Raw genomic sequence first — 20,911 nt, 5'->3', positions numbered from 1 at the left:
CATATGTGAAGTGCAGCACCTGCCTGTAAGGCCTGTCTGTAACATGAGGCACTGCACAGGGGCTGTGTCCAAAATAACAGAATTCCTTTTCAGGGGGTGTAATGACCAGAAAATGTGCTGTAATAGAATAGATTAATGAAGATATGAATTATTAAATTCAGAGAATGGAAATCTACACACGTGACATTATGAACCACATGGCAGGGAGAGGGCATGAGAGATACCGAGCTGCAGGCACAGTGTAGCAGTTGAGGAGAAAAAGAACCAAAATATCATGGTAAGAGGGAAAGTTGATGGACATCTCTAACCACATCTCGTCAGTGAAAAACAAGTCTGTGATGACTTTGGTTTTTGCTGATGCACTTGTGTTCAGACCCAGGAGCAGCGCTCCCCAGAGAGGTGTCTTTACTCCTCCAGGAGTGGGAACCAAACCATTTGGAAACAAGGAAGGAGGAGGGCAGGCTCCGCTCTGCTTGGTCATGTTCCCAAGTTTTAAGATGAGCTCCTCTACCTATTGGGGTTCATCAGATTTCAGTGGGAAAGTTGTTTCCTGGATGTTTTTTACCCCCCATGATCTTCCCTCAGCCCACTGCCCTCTCTTCCATCTGTAGCAAAACCCACCCAAGCAAACATAAAACCAACTAGGGGTGTCAGATGGACACAGCCCAGATATACAAAGCAGATGCTAACACCAAAGAGCCTGAGGAAATGTTTAAGCTACCACAGAGGGAATAAAGATCGACATGAAAGAGGCTGGCATTCGGGCTCAGTGACATGGCTTCCCAGCAAGGAGGTCAAGTCCCAGCTGTGAGACATTTAGCGTTAGAGCGTAAGCAGACAGTAAGCGACAGTCCCATGGTGACAGAGATGAGACAACATAACCAGAGATGAAATCAATACTTGAGAAATGTTAAATGACAACATGATTGGGAGGGATCAAAGGCAACAAATTGGTGCAGACGCAATAGTCTCAGAAAACACCTAGGCAAAGCTAAGGAAAAATAGCCTGCCAATGCTTGTGTGTTTTTCCAAGAGTATCAAGTGATCTTATAAGAGATACTATTTCTTGCAAACCTTGCCCCACAGAGAGGATGAGGTATTCTTGGATTACCTGATATAAACTAGTAATACTACCTAAAGGATCCATAACACAACAAGAACCAATCTTGCTTTCCAGAAACGTCTTCCCTTGCCACCTGGAGAAGCAAGAACATTTCCATAAACAGACTGTTTTGTGATTTCCTTCCTCCCAGAGACTGTACCTGCCAAAGAAAATGCATGCAGCTGAAACAGATGTTAGGAAACGTGAATCAGCATAATAGATCCTATTAAAGTTCAAACAAGCACCATAAAATATACTTTAGCACCCAGACCAAAGAAAGCTACTTCAACACTTCTCTTTACGTAACAAGGAAATAACAGGGAAAGTAAAACCTTATCTTACTCACTTCAAGGTAAAAGGACTCAACCTCTGCTGCACGAGGACTGCCACAGTTACTGGTAATGGCAAGGAAGAGAGATTAATGCAGGAGGAAAGTGAAGAGCAGTGCTTATGTGTTTAGCTGACAGTAAACAGAAGAACTAAAGCCAAGTAGATACTGCTCCTTTCCACTTCTTCACTCTAGCAGGTGTCTTACCTCCCTCCATTGTAAGCCTTTCCAGCAAGCTGTGTTACTTGTGTGCCCGTTGTTTTTACTGAGAACCAGAGTGAGCACTCCTGGAGGTCACAAAGCCTCACGTTCCTCATCCCTCCTTTCATTTCACCACCGACACCCTGTCCCCCGATCCAGCACACCAGCAGCACCTCCGGACCCAGAAGGAAGAAGATGCTCTCTCCTGACCAAGGCAGCACAGAAAAGCCCAGCCAAGCCTGGAGTAGGCAGGCCACTTTGGGAACATGTGGGATAGGCTGGGGACTGTGGCAGGGAAGAAGTGCGAGGAACTTGGTGTAAATTTCAGTAGCAGCCAGGGAGTTTCCTCCTTCTTTCCCCATCTTCCAGGGGAGATGCCCCAGTACAGGTTACAACAGTGAATAGCAGTCAAGGGATTTAAGTAAGGCCATGTGGGATATGCACCCTGAGCACAGTGACAGCAGCTAGTGGAGTTTGTACATGTCAGGACATTTACAAAAGGGTTAAGAAAATGCAAGAGATGTTACCGAGGCATGGGGCTGCATATGGGAGCACACGGGGTAAGACAAAGCCTGCTTATAATAGCTCTGCATTCTGCAGTGCATGTGAGATGCTTAGAAAGGAAGAGACCGCAATAGCTTCTGATTCACCGCTACAGCATCCATCCGTTATGTAAGAGGAGGGAGAAAGATTCATTTTACTAGGAATGGAAGACCCTTTTGGTATTCTGGGTTTTATCTGAGGTTTCTTGACATGCATTAAGCACATGATGTCAACATAGTAGAGGTATTGGCTAATGGTTTCCTTCTCAGTGAAAAAAATATTCTGTAGAACTTGGGCCTGAGGCCCCACTGCAGAGCAGTGCAAAGTCCGAGGAGCACAACCCTGGGTGGCCAGACACCTCCCTGCTGCCTCTCCCCAGCTTTCAGCAGTCATTTACACCCAAATCACTATTAATAAAGATCATTCTCACTGAGCATTATGTTATGTGAAATCTTTTTCCTTGCCCCTCCAGCCCTTAGAGCAAGTCCTGTACTGCACCAGTAAAAACTTTTGTATCGTGCCAATTGCAATTTTTCCCACTGGTGAGAGGAGGAGCATTTCTTCCTCACAGAAACTACCTGCTTATGATATAAAATAAAGCTGGCATCTGTTGCCAAGACAAAGCTGAGAGATCTCCTGAGCACAAAGGAGAACCAGAATGCTGTGCCCGAAGTTGGTGGCTTGAGGACTGGGCCAGCAGAGAGGAGAGGCAATACTGAAGTATCATACACAAACTCATTCATTTTGTGCATTTTGCTGGGATGTCCTTTAGTAACTTGGCCCTGATCAGCTAGATATGGGAGAGAAGACAAACCTGGCCACACCAGCAGGTCACAGCACAAATGTAAGCCAGCACTGAGGTGCCACTACAAAAAAAATGAAATGTCAGCCGATGGGAAGGGCTCCTGGAACAGGTAGGGGGGTCTCTCTGAGAGAAGGGGGGAGAGCCAACTGCCTTAGGGGGAGAAAGAGCTCAGCTAATAAATCAAGGCTGAAAGCAAGCAGGTACTTCCAACGTCTTTTAGACTGGGATTTGATTTTTTCCCTCTTTTATATGCGTATAACTGAAAGAACAAATAAATATATTGCTGAGGCATTTTGACACAGCACAAGTGTTCTTTCCTGAATGCCACTCATACAGGGTCTTATTGGATAAGAGTTTCTCATTGCAGTGAAAAATTCAGACACGGCATTTCTGCTTCTGTTGCCTAACACAAGCTGAAAACACCAAAGATATATACTGTGAGATAGAGAAGCTGAAAACACTAAAACTAGCAATTTATGGAGTGCCTTCAAAGTGGTGTCACTACTCAGATCAACAGGAACTCATTAATGAAGGAAACCAGCAGACAAAAATGTTTTGTTTCATTGTGATAGGCAAGCATCTAAGAAAAAGCTTGATTTATTTTTTTTTAATTTTTGCAGTTTCAGTTTAATGCACTTTTATAATGACAAATTTATAAAAGAATTGTACCCTTGCGATGCAGGTGAGGTGAAAAATATTTTAAATAGGCCAGATGAAATTAAGAGAGTCAATTTTTCATTTTATGAACTTGCCTGGTCCCCAGTCATAGGGATATAGTTTGGTATTTTTTTGCAATCTATCAATACTCCTTTTGAGTTAGAGTAGCTCCATGGATAACAAGGAAAAAATACAGTGTATATTCTATGAAAAAGAATTACTTTTTTTAAAAAAAGTTCAGATATAGCTCTACAAGTAACTGTAGCCTGGCAAAAAGGGGGAAAAACCCACAACTACTTTATGCCTCTGTTGTTTTTCAGATTTCTAAGAGTTATAAGGTGAAATGGAAAAGCCAAGAACTAAAGGAGTCCTATTCCAAGCAAATTACCAACCACAGCAGTGCATTATTTTAGTAATCACCTCATTAAATTTAGAAAGGTAAATCTGACCAGAGGGCAGCAAATCCATCTGCCCTCCCCAAGCTTAGAGAGTTGAAACCTCAGAACCATCTCTAAATTTTGCAATGAGTCTTAAAAACCAACCAAACAAAAAACCAACTCATATCTGAGTGGCACGGAACCCAAGTCCGACCTGAACTCAGGCTGAATGCATCTAAAAGAACTAAAACACTTGTGACCATCTCTGATTTCACAGAATTAAAATGCTGTTGCAGTTTGCAACTGCATAGCAATGTAAAGAAAATGACAAAATCTCTTATTTTCTGAAGAGAAGAACTGTATGAACCACGGCATTCAGAAATCCTCCTGCCAATCTTGGTTTAAAAAAAAAAAAAAAGAGCAAAGATGGAAGTGGATGCTTCCATGGTGAAACCAACAGTGAAAAGAACTAGGGAACTCAGAAGGCTTTGGTTTTGTCCTTTTGCTAAATCCAACCTCAGCCACCCTATTCTGATGGGCAAGGTGGCCAGAAGGAATTGTGGCGTTCCTTCCCCAAACTGGCAAATCATCAAATCATCCTTGGAAATAACATTGGCCAAGTGCATGGAGGATGCAGGACCCGCTCTGTGCTCCTTTCCTCAAGACGCAGTGCTCTTGCAAGGAGCTGCCTCTTCTGCTGGGGCCCTGTAGAGCCAGACCAGAGGCACCTTCCCCTTCTCATGGTGAGCTCCTCCGGTGCATTTCTGCTGCATGCTCACTTCTCAAGGCTCACTTATTTCTTCTAATAAACACACCATCTTTGCAGAAATTTACAATAGTTGTGGCCAGATTAAGACTCCGGACGGGTGGCCTGAGTCTATAGATTTGCCTATTTATCCTACAGCCATTTTTTTCTTTCTCTGAGCAGCTTTCACTACATACATTGAACACGAGCCCAGATCGTCTCCTCCTCAGTAAAAAGCAGGTAATTGTTAGGCTCCACTGAGACATCCTCCACTCTGTTCAGGGACAAGTTCCATCTCCTGGACACACAAGGAAGACCCTCAGATCACCTAAATATTCCAGACCTGGGCAGACCCCGCTGCAACTCAGAGATGCTTTTCCCCTACAGCTTACAACTCCTCCTGCTCCCCTGCACCTTCAGCAGCACTGAGTACACCTGCTTTCACCCTGCTGCTGACACACTGTTATTCTAGCCTGCAGTGGATGGATGTCCCTGCTGAGTGCCCAGGTTAGATGCTCATTTCAGCCTTTTTCTGAAATTGCTCATTTTTGTAGACCACTGTCCACTTAAGGATGAAATTGGTATTGCGGAACTGACTTGAATGGTATGAAGAGAAAAGCTCCAGCTGACCCTGCAGCTACCCAACACCATCACATCAGTTGGAGTAATGTGGTTTTGAGCAGCTAGACCTTGGAGATGAAATAAAAAGTTAATCATTAGTATTAAACCCTAATTATACTGGTATTGTAGTTTAAACACCAAAGAGTTTTGCAATCCTTCACTAATTGCTCCTTATTCATCACCTGTCCCTCTGTGGTAAGCAGGTAACATGCTGCTACCTTTAAAGAAAAAAGTTCAGACAACTTTTTCACAGAGCAGAGACCACACAGGGAGCTCTGGGCTGCTTTTGGCACCTGAGCCATCAGCCTGGGCTGCCTCCACCCTGTACCAAGCACTGACACGAGATGTGTGTAAGACATTTGTGCGGTGGGAGGATGACTACAGGTCTTAGTGCTGAAGTTTGGGCAACTACCTCTTTAGAAAAGGAGCTTAAAATCGACTCAGTTCCTCTTCTTGTCATCACCGTAATAAAATATACAGAATAAAAAAATATTTCCCTGTTGTTATTTATTAAGGAAGAAAGAAGAGGTCAGAGCACAGACCAAAAGCAGTACCTGATTAGTATGTTTTCAGTGGGGCCTTTGCAGTTTGGAGGCAGCTGAAAGATTAAGGTGATTATGTCTTTGTCTTCCAGAATTAAAATAGAGAAACAGGACATCACTTGAAACACTTATTGACTAGTAACCTCAGAAACATCCTATGAAATTTTACAGCTTAGACTTCCTTACAAATACCTAAGAAATACAAAACCTCTTCAATATTTTTCTTTGCATCTTTGCAAACCTAACATCATTGACTTCATAAAGTACTCAGATAGATGTACTTTGTCATCGCATTTATTTGGCTGATGCCAAGTACATTTATTAAAAACCACTTAGAAGTAGAAGCAGTATTGTATTAAATGTTAGCCAAATAAGATATCAGTACGTATACTACGAAATGAAATATCAGTAAAGGGTTCTTTGTAAGATCTGTACCATCAAACTAGAAAAAATAAACAGCTACTACTGTGATGCTCAGTGAAATCTCCCATTCCCCTGTCCATTCTGTTTTATGATAGAAGAAAATTAATTCCTTATGAGACATAAAATTTGAAGAGAAGAGGAGCAGCCAACAGAGATACTAGAGCATTTATAAATCTAAACATTTTAAAAACGTCTATAATAATTCATTTTATAAGGAGGCAGTTGAGCAATTCTTTCTCCCTGAACTAGGGCAACTAGACATTTCTTTTTAAAATATCTCCTTGGGTTTTCTTTCCTTTAGGCAGTAGAAACAAAGGAGGAAACTATTTCATGCTGGTTTGGTTCCAGGCAGGATTTGCCACTGTGACCACCTGTGTTCATCACACGCTGCCTCCCAGCGCTGAGATTACAAACCATTATCACCACCGACCTGGTGAAATACATAAAATTTAGCCACACAAGTTGGGCACAATTAAATTTCACTGGCAAAGGAGATGGTGTGTTTTCTGCAAAACCACCTGGCCACATTGAAATTTATGTCATTTACTGTGTCCCAGAATGAAACAGAACAGAAGAGACTCAGATGGCCAGGTAGGGAATAGAGACCTCCTGTGCTGGTAAGGATAATTACACATAATTACGGCCAAGGAAAATGAATGCATTGTAGTTCCAGGGATACGACATCAGGATGGACCCTAGATTGAAAAATATTCCAAAAGGCAATTTATGAGCCCTGGAAGGATGCTAGGAGTGCCGGCTGTGCCTGCCATACTCCGAGCGGGCACAGCAGCCAGCCAAGCCACCTGCTCCATCTACTGTGACAGCATCTTTCCAGAAAATAGTGCTACACGGGGCACCTCCTGGCAGACCGGACATTCTCCAGCTGTTCGAATGCAGCAATAAGAGCAGGAAACCGAAATTGTGCCCTGGGTCTGGGCACTGATTAACTGCAGGGCCTGCTTGTCAAGCCCGGGGGGAAGCGGGAGAGCACTGTGGCAGCTCCAAGCACTCGCTTCCCAGGTGCTACCACAGCCGGTGGCTCTCTGCAGGCAGCTCGGTGCAGGAACTGCTACTGTCTCTGTCCAGCTAAGGGCAGATAAGGGAAGCTCAGAATCAGATTCAGAGAAAGCCCACTCTGAACAAACCACGTTTAGCTCCCTCCCCTAATTGTTCTGCTGGCACCATAGGCTGCCTGCCACCCTGCACAAAACACTTTCACCTGATACCTCTGCTCCACTTACAGCAATTGCTCTTAGCCTTGAGTTGTGTAAAAGAAATGCCAGAGAACAAATGCAGGAAAGGGGTGGGGACAGAGGAGAGAGGTGTGTACTCATCTATTTACATCCTTTTCACTCGCTTCACATCTTTTCTTAACTTAGTAAAAACCTGTAGTCTGTGTACCTGAAACAGTATTTTTCCACTCCTGTAAAGCAGGACTCCCCAGCAGCACACTGATTTTGCAAGAACTGTAACAGCAAAAAAATAATAACAGCAAAAAAATAATAAAGTAGCCCAAATAAAAGCTTATAAAAATAATCAGTTTATTTTATGGGACCAACTAGCATCAAGAGATGTACACACCTCTCTCCCTACTGCATTCTGAAGCTGCAAAGCATCTCAAAGGAAATCAGGTCAAGCCTCTTAAAATCTTTACCGCGGGACCATTTTTGAATGATCTGTCAGCTGTGAGTATGGAAACAACAGTGGCTGTTGCTTTGCATCATGGCACACACAAGGGGAAAATTAACATTTACAGCAAGAAGTCCTAACCAAAGAGAACAATCATCCCAGTGCTGTGTGTTAGCCCGCTGTCAGACCCCCCTACCAGATTTTCCACTGCATGTTCAGAAATGTCCTGATGCCCTACATGACTGTGCAAATCTTGATACTTCCTTAAACAGCAGAACTAAAGGCCAGAAGCCATATGCACAGTAACACCCACCAAGGACGGTCAGGGAAAAAAAAAAAAAACCACAAAATATTTAAGTTAGATATGTGAAATGACAGCACTGTCAGTCACACAGGGTAGCTTTTCACAATGTCCAAGTTAAGCTCATGCTTCTCCCACCTTTTTGTCCCCTTCTTCAGTTTTTACAAGTAAGTTTTTCACATTATATGGAAGGAAAATGACACTCACCAGCTGTGAGGCAGGAACATACTGCAATGCCAACGCAGAACAACATTTTCTCCAATATTTTTCTTCAGAGGGTATGCCTCAATCTGAAGGGAAAGCATTTACCCCTATTTTATTTAAACAAAGCATTCAGAGTGAAGTGGAAAGGGCAGAAGCTGGGACAGGTTATCTACGTGTAACTTTGTGTCTTTGAGGTCTCTTGGTGGTGGGTACACGTATGCAACCAACACCCATCTGCAAGCCTTGCTGGCTGGTGAAGGTTTCAGCCTGGCAGCACATTCCTACATGGCCATCACACGCTTTGCAGATCACCACAAAGAGGCCAAAAGCCTCTCAACAGAAGGACTGCAGATTTAGCCAGGATCAATGACAAGGGCAGAAAGGAAGGCTGTGAAAACACTTGCTGAATCTTATGTCTCAGAACAACAAGAGGTAGGCAACCCACATTAGTTTCTTGGAATATGGAATTTTTCTTTAGTTATGTGTGATTACAACTACTCTACTACTAAAATGGCCTGAGAAAGTCCTCATATACCCCAAATGAAGCAAACTCTCTCTTTGCAACCTTGGTGGAAACACAACATTTACTCACACCATGGTAGAAATCCCAAGCAGCAGCTCCAGAGACACCAGTCCTGGGTAATTCATGGAGAGGAGTCACTGCATTGCTTGTCTCCTAGCAGAATGGGCCCAAATTGAAGAGAGGTTGTGTTGTTTTGTTTTTTTTTTTTTTTAATTAACCAAAATTGTCATAGCTTTTTTTCTAAGATCAACCATGGTTAAAACCAAGGCAGCTTTAAACCTCTCAAGGGGCTGAAGGACAAGTAAAGAACTTCCAAGGCAGCCTCAGAGGACTCCGCTTTCTTCTGCTGATACAGGCTTTGTGCCAGAGCTGGTATATTTTGAGGACGTGACCTTGCTGTGGATAGCTGTGCTTCTCTGCCCTGCCCTCCTGGACCATGCTATCAGACTGGTAAGGTTTGTCTGTACCTGTTTTCCAGGATAACCCAAGCACCCTCCATGGAGTCATCCTCTTATTATCCTCCAGCACCTGAGTAATCAGCTGGGTCAAATGTAGCCACAGAGCACCTGGTCATCCTCGCTTTAGGCTATGTTACGAAATGGGACAAGCACTCTCCTTTTTAGGCTAGAGAGAACATGTCATTTAGAGAAACAACATACCAGAATAAGAATTAAATACAGTCTGCTACGGAAGAAGAAAAACATGAAGAGATTGCATCTTTGCAGTAAGGAAACAAGGTTGTGATCTCACTGTTTAATAAGAAACAAATAAAGTAGAGAACAGAAGTCTCCCAACTGCACTGGGCAGAGATCTGTAATTAGTTCACCAAGTATTTTACTGAAAGTATATTTTTATCTGTGTATCAAAGCAAAAGGTGCTGATTAATTGCAGCTCATTAAGTGTAAGTTGTTTTTTAAGTAGGAAAAATTAATACAGGCATGGCGAGGTTGATTCAGACAAGAGTCCCACCTAGTTTACTGTCGCATTTCTGATAGCAGCAAGCCTGCTTATACTACAGAGGAGTAATTTAAAAGCCAGTCCTGAGCCATGGGGACAGGCAGCCTGACCACGCATTCTGACTTGTCTGAAAGAGCACAAGGAAGAAATCTTATCAAACAAATATAATGAATGCCTCTGCTACAAATGACTGTGTTAGCCAATTAGTGGCTGTCTCCACCCATGAGGTATTAAAACTTCATGTTCCATGTATAAAAAGCATTGCTATGCTACCTACATTACTTGTGGATGTATACACCATGTTCATTTTTTAGAATTCGTTTAATACTTATGCATATTTCTTATGCAAATTGTATGCTTCTAAGTGGATCAGAAACAAACAAATATCCCAAGTAAGACATTACCAACAGGATTTTAATAGCACATATTAAATTTTCTCTTTACCCATTTGGGAGATAAAGCTTGCTTGGCATGAAAAAGTTCTAAAACAACTGCACTCACTAACATAGAAAAGGGACAGAAAATGGAAGCAAAATAAAGCCCTAGCACTGCAGCACTTTCTGAGAACAAGACCAACAGTACACAATTATCACCACTCACCTCAGCTAGAAAAGACTGGCAAACTGCAGATTTTCTCTACCTTTCTACTTCTAATCCCATCCATGGAACTCAGGTACCCACAGAGAAACTGAATATGTTGACATTGTTCACATCAGACTTGTTCCCCACAGCTGGCTGCCAGAGATTTTTCAGTCCTTACAGTGATACCATCCAATGATTAACCCCAGCATCCCACAGTATGTCAAGACAATGATGTACCATTTATTTGGTGGTAATACTATAGGAAATGTTTTTCAGCAAAAGTAGGCACTAGGTTCCAGGAAAGTCTGGGTTAGGAATTTGCAACTTAGTTATTACATATTAATAACAGCTAACACAAGTGTAAACGCCACATGAGAGAAACAGTTTCATTCTCCCAATGCCACTGGTGAAGTTGCCTACAAAAAAATAAAAATAATAAAAATAAAAAATAAAGATGTCTGAAAACTTCACCCAAGTAAATTCTTTTCTTTGTACTGAATGGACATGCTGTACTCCCACTCCTTCACAAAGGAAGTTAAGAGTTTCTTTATATTTCAAGCCTACTCTGTTTTTCTCAGCAAAATACAAATGAAAAGGCCCATGTGAGTTATTAACAGACAACAAGAGAGAGCTAGCCAGGTATTTCAAACACTTCTGTCTCTTCTTCCTACATGAATTCCTCAACTGTGCATGCAAAATATGTCTTCTTGCTTCTTCCATCCTTTAAATCCATAATTAGAGCTGTTTAAATAGCTTGTTGAGGAGTAAAGACTTTTTCACATTCCTTCCTCCCTCTTTTCTTTCCCTGGCAAAACATTTGACCTTTTCCCCTCTTGACACCTTTTCAGTAGCACAAGCTCATGTGGAGCATCATAAAACCCAGTGGAAACAGAGATATTATTTTATTCTGAATAGTAATAGACATAGAATCACAAAACCCGAAAACAGACTAAAGCTTGTCACATCAAGATGTTAAGCGCTGGCTCAAGTTGAAAGCAAATCCCGTTCATTATAAACATTTTGGACAACCACTTTCCCCCCACCCCCAAGTAACCCCCTCAACGTAGCCAACACAGAGGTGAACAGAAGGACGCCACATTGATCCAGCACCACTGCTTCAGAGCATGCTTGCTATTTACACATACGTACAAATTTAATACTGCTTCAGTCCATTTACATCATTTAACTCAAATTCTGAATTTGGCAATTAATCACTGCAAATCCAATGAAAGAAATAAAAATGAAATAATGCAAGTTAGTATCAGTGCAACTGGAAGATGATAATATTTGACAACTAATACAGAAAGAAACTATTGGAATTAGAACTACATTAGCAAGCTTTAAAAATAGCAAACTTTTTGACAACTGTACAAAAGATTCAAGATGATCCTAAATGAACACATGCTTTTCTATTTACTTCAAAATTTAAAACCATAAATTCTAAACTTTCATAAATTAGGACCATCTCAAAAGGTAAGGTAAAGCACAGCATCTGACACAGCATAAACTGGGGGAGTCACATGTGTGATAGCTCCCAGTGATGCCACAGGGAATTACCTGCAAAAATATCAACCAGAATAACCTCTTTGGTTTGGATTTGACTCCACTGCACACATATGCTGTTTATTATGACTTCCATAAAAATGGACAAAAGCAGCACATACAGCAGCAGCAGCTCCTGCTTAAAAACAATAAGCACAGCACATTATCCCATCAGCCAGCTCCCCGCTGAAAATACTCCAAACTAAGCCACAAAAAAATAAAATAATAATAATAAAAAAACATCTAACAGTGAGCTTTTGAACGACAGGACATCGTGTGCTCCATAAGCTACAGAACAAGTCAAGTACTTACAAGGTTTCTTAAACAAATTGATCATCCCTACAATTTCAGACGAAGTCAGAGAAACTCCAGACTTGATCTTCTCTGAGGAAGAAACAAAAGCCATGAAATCACCAGAGAGAAGGGTTTGGCTTTTTTTTTGTTCTGTTTGCTTTTAAGAGAACTCTGAAGGACAAATTGTAAGGTGAGAGGAACCTTATAGGAACAGCCTTGCAAATTGAGTGGAGCACATATTTCAGCACTCTTTGTATTTAACACTCTTCCTACTATAAAGTCCTTCTGAAACAGTGGAAAATGTTTCTTTCATGGAGGTTTTAACTAGCCAAGGTGATTTCAGATTGATAGCTAGGACCTCCTGACTGATCTTTCATGTAAAATTCACTTGCTACATTAGTTTATATAACTGCTTTTTGCTCAATCTTCCCCAGCTACAAAGCTCAAAATAGCTTACCTTTTCCACAAGGGCAATAAGGTACGGGTGCTATGAGTAACGCCAGCAGTTTTTAAGAAGTCAGAAAAATCTTGGAATTACTCTGTCATCCATGTTTTTAGTTTTACAAGAATAGTTAAATGTCATAAACTACCATGAAATCTGGAAGGTGCATTTTCCAAGAAAAATTGTGCTAGACGCTAGTATTTTCTGAAGCATCCTGTAATACCATAAAATGGAGGCAAGCGTTGAACAGTCCATATTATCGTCATAAAGGAAGAAACAATGATGCAGATCCCTCTTGGAAAGCAACAAAATCATCAATATAAAACCTACAAAAGACTTCATCACACAGTTCTCAATCAACCCAGTCTAAGCCAGAGATTGCTACAGTACTTCTCTGTACTCTGGATAAAACTTTGCATGGCTCAAGTAGCTCCTTTTGCAGAGGTGCAAGTCTTCCACAAATAGATCTTTACAACCAGGATTTAAGCAAAAATAAGCACCATAAAGCCAGGCTCTCAGATCTGTTATTTGCTATAAACACGGGTGGTCTACTTTTCAAATCTCCTGGGCCTCAAGTAGCTTCTAGTGCAGTAAAATTCCTCGAATTCTACAGGAAATTCCTGTTTTAATGTTGTCTTTTCAATTCTTGCATGAGGTTTGTTTAAAATCATGACTTACAAGTTTTACCCAAAGACCAGCAACAGTAAGTGGTTAAGGTTACACCTTCACATCCCAAAGGTGTTTAGATCGAAGTGTTTCTCATAAAACTCAGGGTCTAGAGAAAGACTGTACTTTCTCATTGTGAAAACAAAGAAGTTTATGGTCACTTTCTGGTTTAAACTGAGGTCCTTAGCACTTCAACAATAGCAGAGACTTTTGAGGTCAGTAAGATATAGCCTTTAACAGAGGAGAATTTTAATTAAACTATTGTACATATTAGATTCAATGAGATCTGATTTCTTAAATCTCCCTGTGTAAAGTCAATTAAACACACATTATTAGTTTATTTGGAGAAGCATTTAAGAATCCCAAGCTGCTTAGCATCTTCATTTTGCTAATCAGTGGAAACACAGACACACAGACAATCACTTTCCCAAAATACAGGCGGACAAATGGGATTGAACCAAAAATGAAAGAAGATGAAAAATGTTGGAGTAATATCCCCCTTGTCCCTCTCTTCTTTCAGATTTCTCACATGGATTTTTTGGTAGATATATCAAGACTTATGTGTAACAATGGCTTTAGTGACTTTTTTTCTTTAGGGACACATTTTATTTCATTAATGAAACATTCTCAGGAGCCTAGAGAATGACTTTCACCCAATTTCATTTTTAATTAAAAATAGCTGAAAGAGAGAGAAAGAAAAAGCTATTCTGGTCTAACAAAATGCATGGCTTTTTGACCCATCTAAAAATGGATGCTCCCTCCACCCCAGCATCTGTCAGAACAAGATTCCCTGAAGCAAATAAATTGCTCCACCTAGCCCCCTCAAGCCTTCCTCCCAAAGCACTATGCTGTATCTAGCATCCTGCCCAGTAGCCAGCAAGCCGAGATTAATTCAGACCATGAGAGCTTACAGTAAGGCTCAGGAGCATCAGAGAGGCTCCCTGGCTACCTGAGCAATCACTCTGTGCATCACACTGCAGTCACTCCCCTGGACACGTTCTGCAGCTGTTCGAGTCCTTTGCAGTTTTATCATTTCAAACACCGTGACTGAGATCCAGTTGGAGACCAAGAGATGAACATTACAATATTGAAAAGCCCAGGCATCAAAAGATAGCTTTTAGAATGACTTCTTAATCTGGCGTCAAAGCTGGAGATGGATGAATGACCATGAAACAAGCTCCTGGCCAAAGACTATTAGTACAGTGTTTAATCATCACACAAGGCTGTCAAAGGACTTTCATAACTGCAGCTGAGGAACAGCATCACTCAGACAACAAGCATGACGTGGTGGACAACCCTTCTGTGATGAAGAGGTGGAAACCAGTCTCCCTGTAACTTCCTAACATCATCATTATCTCAGTCACACACAAACTACCTGTCACCAGTGCCACAGCTGTTTTCCAATGAGGTGTTTAAGCAGGTATGAAAACTGAAACACAAGCTTTTCTTATGTATCAAAACATTAAATGCAAGAGGATTGAAAGGTGAAGTGACAAAATTAAACTCTGCATAGTCAAAGTTAAAAAAGAAAAATAAAACTTTTTTTTTCCATTGACTTACATGAAAGTAGGTTTTAATAGTTGAAGAATGTAATGCAGTAGACATTTAAAAGTACTATTTATTCCCCAAAACAAGTCCAATTCATGTTAAATCCAACAAAAATTTAGGCCCAGTAAATGTTTTGTTATTACATTTTCTTTTGTGGAGAATAATTGCATAATTCACATCACTGAATTGGCAACAATACCATTCGCTGATAGCAAAGTAAAATATTTTCCCCCCATCTCACCAGCTCAGCTGTCATCATATTGCATCTGGACGTATTTTGGATGTGAGAGGAAACTGAGGCAGGTTTGTTAACACCTTAGCATATGTAATTGCAGATATCAATTTTTATTTCTTGCTTTATTGCAACGAACCCTGCATCTTTTTGTCTTCTGTTATCACTACCTTAAGTCGGAGGTAATAGAGGTTATTACTGCAAGCTTAGATTTGGCATGGGCTCTAGACCTTTAACCTGGGAAACACGTTTGCTCAGAAAACTTACCTGCTGGTTACAAAAAGAACCCACAGATTACCAACTCAGTCAAATGCGCCAAGTTATGTGCAGTCAATGGACAATACTGAAGCTAGAAAGAGAAATCAAGTAAAAAAGAGTGACAGACAATGAGCCAGACAAAAGTCACTTCACTGGAAGTTTTTGAACGGTAACTAACAATACAAAAGAGAGGATGCATCATTTGGACAAAACACATCTCATGGGAACTACTCTCCGGCAACAAAGGGAGCTCTCAAGCAACATAGTTGGACTCTCATCTCTGTCCCTTAGATGCTGGAGGTCCAAATGCAAAAACTCTCGAGTCAACATAAGTCATTTGATAATATATGGCATTTGCAATGAATGTACAGTCACCTCCTTCTAATCTGCTTCTTCAAACAAGCTCTACTTGGTAACACCCAGCAAAGCTGCCTGGCACCGACTGAGTGAACTTTGAGGACTGATTGTCCAGTTTCCTTGCTACTGGACATTTCCAGCTTAACAGTCCCAAGAGCAGGGTCCTCAGCAGCAGCACAAATGCAGAGGACTGACTGGAGCAGACTGTGCCTGGGGACATGCACCTTTGCCCAGGAGTGAGCACTGACTGAAAAGCACTCTGCACGAAGGGAAACTGAACTTAATTTGCTGGAATTTTTAATACAACGTTGCTCTGAAGCCCTGACTTAGTGCAAGCAAAGACAAAATGGTGATTTTTGAATGTTTTTAGCAGAACTCTCAGTTGGAGAGAAACAGCTCTCATATTAATCAATGTCCTTGTGCCAGAGGAAAACCTGGCAAGTGTCACTTCTTACCTTATTAAGCCACAAACCTTGTTTAATTTTACTCCATCATTGTCTTACCGGGGAGCAGCTACATTTCAACTAACTTCTGTTTCCATGATTTTGACATTTCAAAGATTCTGTTACACAACCAGAGCAGAAATAATAACACTAGAGCAGCTGAAAGAGTAGAACTGAATAAAACGTGCTACAAAACAGGAACAGATTTAGGAACAATGAGGTCACCTCACACCTCAACACACATGAAGTTATTCTATTCACCGAAATAACTTCACGTTCAGTAGTATTCACAGCACAAAGTACCACGCCATTTTAAAGAGACAGAAGCATTTTCAATACTTTGGCCAATTAGAAAACATGAACAGAGACCCATACTATGTGTTACCCTTACAGCTTTCTCCTAGTTTTATAGATCAAGAGAGAATTCAAGAGGGAAAAAACTATTCCCTCTCTTCCTCTGAAGAGTGGTGGGAGGCAGGATGGACAGAAGGCAGCCAAGTGGATATTCAGGTGCCTGAAAATGAATGGACAGATGATAAGGGGACAGGAAAAGAAGAGGAAGACAAGTGAGGGATCAACAAAAGATTAAAGCAGGCTGGATCTTCATGGATTGGTAGTATCCGTGCAGCCAAGAGCTGTTCTTTTTTATTATTTTAAAAAAGAAGGGAGTGGGATTTTTAGGAGCAGAGGGTATTTAAAAAAAAAAAAGACCCCAGAGACCATGCTTTACTGAAAGGAAGAGAAGGGTGAAACAGTCAATATCTAATAAAAGAAAGTTCTAGGTGTCAAAATCTCTCACGAAGCATGACAGCCCACTGAGCTAAAGCATGATATTGCTATCCCTAAAAGGGAATTGGTGTCTAAGTAGGTACAGATTGGAATCACTGACTCATCCACTCTGGGACTTCAAGGCAAACTGACAGAGAATGAAGAGCTGACAGAGGGAAGAGATGGGGGAGGAAAATAAGGAGGCAGAGGGATTGAAACAAGATTAGCTAGATGTGAATCCTAAATAAAGATTAAAATCACTGCCTCATTTGGGGACTTCTGAAAGTCAAGGTCATGAAATTAACAGAAAACTGGCAGTTCATGAGCTCATGTGATGACATTCATGGGAGCAACCTTCAGCAGTATTTTACCTCTTAATAGTTGCCATTGAACAGTTCTTCCAAGCTTCTTAAAACCACGATTTTCATTAACTGCAAGCATCTAAAAATCCCTGCTCCCATCCCATAATTAGATCAACCATCTCTTTGAATACAAACAAGAAAATCTTCCCCACAAAAATTTTTCTATTATTTATACACCCTGCTGCTGCCAAAAGAGCCAGACACTCATAAGAAAGGTCAATAGCCTGGGTCTCTTCTGTTGCACTAACAGGATAAATGTCATTGGTGGAATTGGACCTAACTTTTAATTAGATGATATAGATTACAAATCCTTTAAAGCAATAGAAAGCAGTGTTAACTTCTGCTTCTGTAACCAGTGCTCAGCACAGGTCAGATTTCTTTGCAGATTAAGAGTTATGTCAGTCTTTTTATGAATTTATGTTTTTTAATTAAAATTTCCATAAGAGCGTTCAGTATTCCTTCACTCAAACAAATTCATATTCTGTTTCAACTGACTGAACTGTAGGCTCTTCCAATTACAACTTTGTATAGACATAATTTCCTCTATGTACTTAATATGAATTAGAATTTATTAAGCTGTACCTCATGATGAGCACCTTTTATTTTGCTGTGATAATTTTTTTGGTGTATTGTCTGCTTTGTTGATTCTAAAATTGCTGGGCCCGTTTCCTTGGAAAGGTGCAACTTCCCCTGAAGGCAGCCAGGGACATGACTTGGGAAAAAGCACAAGATGTCTTCAGCCTATTTAATACAACTTCAGGAAAAGTAAAGCATACAGATATTACTGTTTTCACTAATCATTTATACAACTAAGAAACCAAAACCCCAACTTAAGAAATCAGTTGAATTTATCCTCAAGCAACTTCCTGAAGTGGAACCTAAAGGAATTGTTCTCTTTATGATGTGGTTTTCTGAAATTCCTTTCCATGTTTCCATCTCTGGAGATTTCCTTAAGGCAGCTTCCTTTTTATAGAGGAAGGTATGGGGCTAGAAAAGACTATATTTTTAATCCTGAAAGATAGTTCCATCATACAGAAATAAACTTTCATTTTTGTGGCACAACTGTAGAGGAATGAAAGGAGTAGGGTTGTTTAGGAAGCTTTAAGTGTTCTCTAGGATAAAATGTAGAAGAAGTTCAGGTTTAGTACCTAGGAAAGTTTAGGTTTAGTATCAGGAAAAGTTTCTCAATATAGTATATTAAACAACTGGACACGTGAAGTGCAAGAACTTTCACCTTGACAAGGTACTCAGAAATATAATAAAATGAACAGCCCTACTCTTAAAAGAGGAAAGACAAAATAAACTGACTATAGTATTGCTTCTTAAAGCCAGGTTCTAGGACTTTCATTTACAGAATACTAGAATGAAGCTGAACATTGCTACAGCTTGAAATAATGGAGAAAAATTAAAAAAGAAAGGGAAGCAAAAGAAACAATACTAACTCAAATCCTGCCATAAAACAAAAAACAACTGTAACTTAGACTCCCTATACAAATGTTTGGAACTTGCTAGTCTGAGTAATCAAATATGCTCCAAACAGTGTAAGAAAGACACTGGGAGACCCATCTGCAGTAAGAAGAAACTGCAGGACCAGCCTGGTCAAATCCACAGCTTTCAGACACAGGCAGAAACAGATTCCTTGCAATAATTTATGAGGAAGAAAGAAGTTTCCTCTATAAATAAAATGAAAATATATTCTGTCTCTTTAATATACAACCAAAATGCCGATCTATTTTTACAGTACCTGAATCGTCAATAACCAGTACCTCAGAGTGAACATTTTGGTTAGTATTCCTTTCAGCTGCAGCCATATTTGGGGGGGTTTGCTTTTTGCTTTTTTTTTCAATTATTACTGTAAGAAGAAGTACAGCACAACACATTTACATAGTCACGGAGTTTATGAAATCAAACATGACTTTAAGCTTTCCCTATTTTTAAATCGCCATTCTTCTTGCAGTAAAATGTCTTACATTTTAGGCTCCTTTAGAACTACACAACAGCTGTACTGTTGTGAGGGTACGGGAGTTGTTACACTATTAGATCTTTAATAAATGAAATTATAGCTGTGTTTCATAACAAAATGCAGTAGCACCAGTAAGTCATACCTCCAATGAATCGCAGAGCCCTGTAATAAGAAAGTCACATAGTGAAGAACGTGTTTTCCATCTTACTGTCTGTACTTCTTCCTCTGACCACTAATAGCGACAACTAATAGTATTATTTATTTATGGAACATGTAATATATGCTTCTATTATATGTAATAAATATGTAATAAATATTTTAATAGTATAATAATTAATTTTAAATAGTATATCCAAGATTTCTATTTAACACAATAAATATAGTGTTGTTCATGAACACTAGACTAAACAGTGGTTTTGAACAGTAGTGTTGAACAGTGTTATAGTATAAAACACTGTATTGACTACCTAAATGCTGTAGAACTGCAAAGAAACCTTCTAACAGAAAATTATTTTCTTCAAATTACGTTCTCTATTTAGGTGTTTTCCATACTTTAAGTTTCACCAAGGAGATAGCAACTACATTATCAGGCTCAACAAGAGGTACTTTACTGCCTATGTTACACAGGAGTATTATAATGGTACATTATATCTTCCAGATCTAACAAGATAACCATTAAAAACTGCAGCATTGTCCTTCTCAAAAAATACAGTCATACTACAATAACACCTTGAAAGGTCTTGAAGAGCTTCCCTAGACAAGCTTGCCTACTGGCTGAATATTTTTTCTTACTTTTGCTTCATCTCCATAACAGTTCTCTTTTGAGTAAGTCTTTTTTTATACAGTAACATATGTCATATGGAAAAACACTGATACAAAACAGCACTATATTATATTGTTTTATCCTTAATTGTATCAACAAAAATTAGCAATCTCAGCAGTACCTTGCAGTGAAAAACATTACCCAGTCACACCAGGAGAGTTCCGCTCCCATTTCTACTTAACAATACAGATGATGGAGCTGAAGAAAGATCTTGTCTTGAAGACACCTTTGCCCACTGCCAGTTCAGGGCATTGCAGATCTCCAAGATCAAAGAGTGAAGTGAAACAGGAAGTAAAAATAGCAAAGGATGCATGGGCATTTCAAAAGTCATGCAAGTCTCTGAGCTGCATTTCAGCTGGGAGATTCATTCAGATGGAAGGGAGAAGGCCACGGGGAATTTTAAGTAAAAATTTAAATTCATAGACATGTAGTCTGTATCTAAGCATATAGACCAGATAGTGACTCAATAACCAGTACTGAATTTAATAAACCTTATCATAATTACCTCTGATATATACATGAATGTCTTTTCCTTTTAGAATTTCCTGAAGTTTTACCACTCTCCATCCTAGTCAGTCACCAAAGCCCAGGGCCACAGTGAGCTTCCAGCTCAAGGAAGCAATAAATCACATTAAAACTAATCATATGATTCTCTTTTTTCCTGAATTAGAAC

General features: G+C 40.1%; 1 protein-coding gene across 12 annotated transcripts in view; it reads right to left on the bottom strand.

Moving 5' to 3' along the window:
- The window catches only part of CRACD (capping protein inhibiting regulator of actin dynamics), a 125,703-nt gene that overhangs the window by 45,397 nt on the left and 59,395 nt on the right, over positions 1-20,911 (bottom strand). For 7 of the 12 annotated variants that reach the window (XM_066995896.1, XM_066995898.1, XM_066995897.1 and 4 more), the window contains one exon: positions 12,395-12,466. The exons of 2 other annotated variants lie outside the window; for them this stretch is intronic. In XM_066995896.1, coding sequence (XP_066851997.1) covers positions 12,395-12,419 — 25 coding nt within the window. In that variant the 5' untranslated portion in view covers positions 12,420-12,466. Of the gene's footprint in view, positions 1-8,481; positions 9,192-12,394; positions 12,467-20,911 lie in introns of those variants that run through there. 3 more of the 12 variants (XR_010831060.1, XM_066995895.1, XM_066995903.1) reach the window with 2 other exon arrangements.

The sequence above is a fragment of the Anser cygnoides genome, chromosome 4 (genome assembly GCF_040182565.1).
Source record: "Anser cygnoides isolate HZ-2024a breed goose chromosome 4, Taihu_goose_T2T_genome, whole genome shotgun sequence".
Taxonomy (NCBI): domain Eukaryota; kingdom Metazoa; phylum Chordata; class Aves; order Anseriformes; family Anatidae; genus Anser; species Anser cygnoides.
This window is presented reverse-complemented; position numbering and strand designations above follow the sequence as displayed.